We start from the raw sequence: 5,851 nt of genomic DNA on the forward strand, positions 1-5,851 counted from the left end.
TGGTGCTGGGGGATTGAACCACGGTCCCTGTGCTTTGCTAAGCTTGTTCCAAGTAGGTGCTTTAGACCACTGAGCCATCTCACCAGCCCCGGTCCCTTCCCTTTAAAAGGTAGATAAAAGTTCTAGCTGATAGTGCAGCTAATGAATATTATATAAGCTAACCTATGTGAAATTCTTAGAACAGTGCCCATCCTCTAATAGTGAGCAAACAGAAGCTATTTGTAGACATCTTAGTTCTTTTATGGATTTTCTAGTTTTATCAATTGGTTCCTTATTTCTTACTGATGGACTCTAGCCATGTTGATGAGGAAAGCGATCAACTTCCAACCGGTGATATCAGAGTATTTTCCCCATTTGTGATCAAAAAGCTTGTTTCCAGTATTTTCCTTAAGTAGATTATGTATCAATGTAAATTGTGCCTTTAGGTTTCATGCTTAAAAAGGTCTTGTCCTTTGCACATTTATGTCAGTAATTACTTAGATTGCACTCTATTACTAAATTTATTATTTGAATGCTGGAAGTATTTTAGAACATGCAGGAGTTACATTTGCACAATGCTTTCAAAAATATACTATTTTTGTATTTGGAAAACAATCCAATACTGTAAATACTAGGGTTGGAACCACGCATCTCAGAACATTCCAATTCCATGTGCCAGTTTTCTGATTAGCAAGGGTAACAATGAACAGACTTTCATTTACATAAAAACTGAATGTTGTCATTAGTCTGCAGTTAAAAATGACTTTTCTATTGGCACCCTCATTAACATAAACTGGTAAGATTTGCTCTCTATCAGGGCCAGTAAAGCTTTTTTTCTGAAAATGGCCAGATTGTAAATGTTTTAGGCTTTTGGGCCACACAATGTCACTACTGCAGTGCCAGGGAACCATAGATAAAGGTGTATGAATGAGCATGACTAATTCTCAATCAAACTTTATTAATGGACATTGAATCATGAATTTCATGTAATTCTCATGTGTCTTCAAAATATCATTCTTCTAACTTTCCATCATTTACTGTTAGAAAAATCAAGTCTTCATTTTTTGGACTATTTGAAAATAGCCAGTTTGCCAACCCTTGCTTTATCTCAAGATACTGGTATCATTGTGTGTGTGTGTGTGTGTGTGTGTGTGTGTGTGTGTGTGTGTGTGTAGCACCACTATCTAACAGAATTTTCTTCATGGATGGAAGTGTTCTATATCTATGCTTTCCAATATGGCAGCTGCCAGCTACATACGGCTCTTAAATATTCGAAATGTAACAAGAGTGACTGAGAAACTGAGCTTTTAATTTCATTTTAATTCTAACTAACTGGAACTTAACTAGATCTGTGAGATTAATGGCTACCATGCTGGACAGTGCATGTCTATAGTTTGAACCCAAATAAAATCGTATGTATAGATACTATTATGTGTGTGTTTTTCCAGGGGAGCTGAACCTATATATTTAATATCACAAAATAATATTTACAAAAGAAAAAGTCAGTGTTTTTATTCCCACCACAGATGAGAGCACCCCACCTCTCATTTCCAAAGGCCTCTTGTCCTAACCCCCTGGGATTACTATGCAGTGAGCAGAATATTGCCTGGAGTCCCTTGAGTTTTATGCCACAAATACTCAGCGCTGCCTCCCCTTGCTATTCCTTCTTTATAGCACACGGCATCTTCTTTCTGATCTTTCCTGAATGCCCACGAAATCAAGCTAAGGATACCGGTTCTGTGCCAGACGAGCACATGCCCTGCCACTCCCCAGGCAGCCACGCTTTCCGGATAAGTGAGCACTTACTGTCAGGTCAAGCTGGCTGTTCCGGGTGGTGATGGACAGCTCGATGGTGGACAGCTGTACGTCCTTCCAGACCTCTGGACTCCCCTCCTGGGAGTGAGCTGTGGGAAGTGGGCACACACAGGTCAGTTTCTTCCCCGATACTCAGTCCCCACCACTGACGAGCTGCCAGTGGCTCAGCACGGCTTCCCAAGCCTTTTGCCAACTCCATCTTAGCTTTATTCTGTTCTTCCTTCCTATAGAGAGCGGTAAAGTGCCAGGCTAAAAATAGGATCTCTACACCTAAGCTGATGCTACTAAAAGCAGCCACATACATGCCAGCAATGAAGTGACACAGTGCCCAGAGGCTGCTGTGCCCACTCACGGGACACTATCAGGGCCTTGTTCTGGTGGCATCCAGAAGGCGGAATTCAACGACCCTAGAACAGCTTCTCTATAGGTAACCCCCAAACTGGTCCTGGGGGCTGCTGCAGCACCCCCGTACGGAGGAGGCTTTCCAGTAAGCCACGCGGATGCTGCTCACCATCCTGCGGTGGTGCCCAGTACGAGGCCAGCCTGCGGAGGATTCTCCGGTACAGAGGCGGCCGCGGCGGCGTCTCCTCTGGCTCGCTGGGAGGCCTCTCTGTAGGCCCCGTGTATGAGATGGAGGCTTGATGAGTCTGAGGCCACTCCTGTGAATGAGCAGAGAAAAACTTTTGTCATGACTCACAGTTGCCAACGCTGGGAGTTTCTCTCTGCAAAGATTAGCTTTCTACCTATTTCTGCAAGAAAGCCAATCGTCTCTCCAGGGAAGGAATTCTAATTCTGAACGCTGAATCGTCATGCTTCCTTCCTTCTATGGCTCTCTCCCGAAAGCCACGACTCCTGAGATCTCTGCCTCCCCTGCTCTAACATAAGCCAGGGTGGAGATCAAAGTGGACGGACAGCCACCATTCTCCCTTGTCGGCACAAGAGCCATCTGCATGAGGAAGGCGTCATCTGTTTCCAGAAGACCACACAACAATGCAGCTGTTGAACACCAACGGCACCAGTGCCTACCTCGCCTCTGGCTCAGCCCAGGCCCCCAATCCAAATCCAGCCCACGGCCTCTCACTTTAGCTTCTAAGCCCTCTGTTCTCACCGTACAATTTTTTTGGCATCCCAAGCCCAGCATCATCCTGAATTACATCAGTGGCCACAGGAACAAATAAAACCACGCCCTGACCTCTCAGTCCTCTGTTTCACCACAGCCACCACTTCGCTGGGCACTCTGGCCTCACCGTGATCACAACTCTTCCACGGAAGACCCTAACACCCCACTCTCTAACCTCATCCCGAGTTCTGTTTTATTCTTTGGTGCCCCGTACACGTGTTAGCATGAACTGTGCGCCCGCTGTTTCATTTCCATGGGGTGAATTCAAAAACAGCAACACTTGTGACTTCTCCCTCTTTCTGCTCATCAGGAGGACCAGGGTGTGGGCCCGGCCCCTGCTCACTCCTGCCCCCACAGCAGCCATCCTGGAGACGTCCTCACCTCCCCTTGGCTGTCAACTTACAATGGCGGTTGGTGCCCCAACTGGCCCATTTTTTGGTGGATACATTCAATCTGGAGTATTAGGAAATCAGACTGCAATCACGTATTTAGATGGTGCCCTTCACTCCTGCTGACATTTAAAAAGCTGACATTTTCATCTCCATCTGTTTGACTCATGCATGTTTTCATAACTTGGTTCAGATTCAGAAGAAGAAGAGAGGGTGTTATTTTTTGGTCCCTGAAGATCCTCGCCACACAGCTCCCTAATCACAGTGACAATTTCTGCTAACATTCCATTTTCCCTTAGTGGCCAATTAACAGTTACTTCAAATTACTGTTTCCCTATTGCTTTTGGCCCCTTTGTGTCTTTATTTATTCTTCTACAACCTGTATCCTCCCCCAATCTGGAGCCAGGCACGGTGGCACACACCTGTGAGGTCCCGAGCTCCTCCGGCAATGAGGAAAGCGAGTCCCTCTCGGGAAGGACAATGACGGGCTCCTCCAGGAGAACCAGCAGCGCCCCACAGCTCTACCGCCTCCCCGACAGCTTCCCACAGCCTCACCTCTTCTTTTCCTGTGCTTTTTATTTTGTTGGCAACGATCCTCAGGTGGCCTCCCACACCTAGCCCCGTGCTGGTTCAATTCAGCTGGTATTGCAAGTTGCCCACCAGCTGGCATCCACCACACTCTCACCATCAATACTGCCGCTGCCCACCTCTGTCCTTGTCACTGGATCACTCTAACAATCCTTTATTGGTTGTCCCTTCCTGTACAGTCCACATGCTACCTCGGCGTCAATGCTGCCAAATGATATTTCCAAACTGCACATCTGACACGTCACGCTTCTGCTTGAGACCCAGAAGCTCCCCACTGCCTTAAGGATCAAAGTCAGAGCACATCAGAGCTGCCCGAACGTGAGGCTCCAGCTTCATTTCCTGCCACGATATCTTTCAGCTGCCACTAACGACCATGGTCCACGGTCCACAACTGTAACTTCACAAGAAGTCTCCCAACCCGAAGTGCCTTTTCGCTAGTCTTCTATATTTCCAAATTTAGCCTCCATGTCAGCTTCCCTGGGAAGGCTTTTGGACCCTTAGTTGGATTTAGGTAGCCACCAAACAGCTGGCTTTCTTGTACTTTTTACACACGCATGCTCCTGAGGACAGACAATCTGTTATCTGGCTCTGTATCCCAGACACTGACCAGTACCTCACCGCTTGCTAATACATTGTGAAGAGTTGAGCTGCTGGTACTCCACTATAAAATACATGGCTACTCTGGCTTACTCACTACTCCCAAGAAAATTATTCCCTTTGAATGCTAACGTATTTTACTAATCCAGTTTGCCTCTGGTGTGGAAAATTTTTTGCTTTTTCAAGTTCATTTTTAAAATCATGTAGATTTACTTCTAGTACTTTAGGAATTGTAATTTTTAAATTATTATTAATATTTTTCGACCAAGGATTGAACTTAGGACCTTGTGCTTGCCAGGCAGGTGTTTTTGTGGCTGAGCTATGTCCCTGGCCCTACATTTAATTTTTTAATCCTTTTTTTGGTAAAAACAAAAAAAAAAACTTTTTTTTTTTTTTTTTTTTTTTTTTTTTTGGAACCAGGGATTGAACTTAGGCCCTTGCACTTGCCAGGCAAGCACTTATTCTACTGAGCTATCTCCCCGGCCCTAACTTTTTAATCCAACTGAAATTTTTTAATCCCACTCGCTTTCAATCTTTTACTTTAATTATTATAATTAAACTGTTTATGAAAGATATGTTTTCTGAATGTTTTCCAATGGACATTGTAATTAGAAGAATACCTGATAACTTAGAATATTAACACAGACCAAGTTTCCCAACCAATTTTCAGATTTGCCAGCTCAAGTATGACTCTACGGCTTTGATCTGAGCAACAGCTAAACATGGTATAGTCCACAGCTAATGACGACTTTTCTCATAGCATTTCCAATAATATAAATTGCTAAGCTTCTATCCATGCCAAACCCTTTACTGTTTTGACTTCACTCCCAATTCCAGGGTGGGGAGCAAATGGAAGGCTTTATATATGTCAGGCAAGCACTCTACTACTGAGAAATATCCTCAGTTCATAATTTTTTTTTTTTTTTGTGTGTGTGGCTCTGGGAGACTAAAACCAGGATCATTCTATCACTTAGCTATAGCCCCAGCCCTTTCAGTTTTTATTTTGAGATAGGATCTTGCTAAGTTACCCAGCCTCGCCTCAAATTTATAATCCTCCTGCCTTAACCTCCTGAGTAGCTGGGATTACAAGTATGTGTCACCAAATCCAGGTCCTGAACATTGATTTTATTATAATTATTATTATTATTTTAAATCTATTTTATTTGGTACAGGGTCTCATTACACAGCTCAGACTCATAGTAATCTTCCTGTCTCAGCCTCTTCAGGCTGGGATTATAGGTGTGCACCACCATGCCCAGTTTTGGTGGCCGACATGGTGTACTCTGGATTCTGGTTCAGCACAGCATGCAGTACCAGGGAATCAAACCCAAGTCCTTCCACTTGCCAAGCAGGCACTTAGACC

General features: G+C 44.5%; 1 protein-coding gene across 1 annotated transcript in view; it reads right to left on the reverse strand.

Annotated features, from left to right (window-relative positions):
- Agk (acylglycerol kinase) overlaps positions 1 to 5,851 on the reverse strand; it is a 72,438-nt gene that overhangs the window by 8,600 nt on the left and 57,987 nt on the right. The window contains exons 11-12 of the mRNA XM_023712756.1: positions 2,306 to 2,453; positions 1,786 to 1,883 (exon numbers count right to left, since the gene is read on the reverse strand). Of these exons, the coding sequence (XP_023568524.1) occupies positions 1,786 to 1,883; positions 2,306 to 2,453 (246 nt within the window). The remainder of the gene's footprint in view (positions 1 to 1,785; positions 1,884 to 2,305; positions 2,454 to 5,851) is intronic.

The sequence above is a fragment of the Octodon degus genome, unplaced genomic scaffold (genome assembly GCF_000260255.1).
Source record: "Octodon degus isolate 3935 unplaced genomic scaffold, OctDeg1.0 scaffold00027, whole genome shotgun sequence".
Classification (NCBI taxonomy): domain Eukaryota; kingdom Metazoa; phylum Chordata; class Mammalia; order Rodentia; family Octodontidae; genus Octodon; species Octodon degus.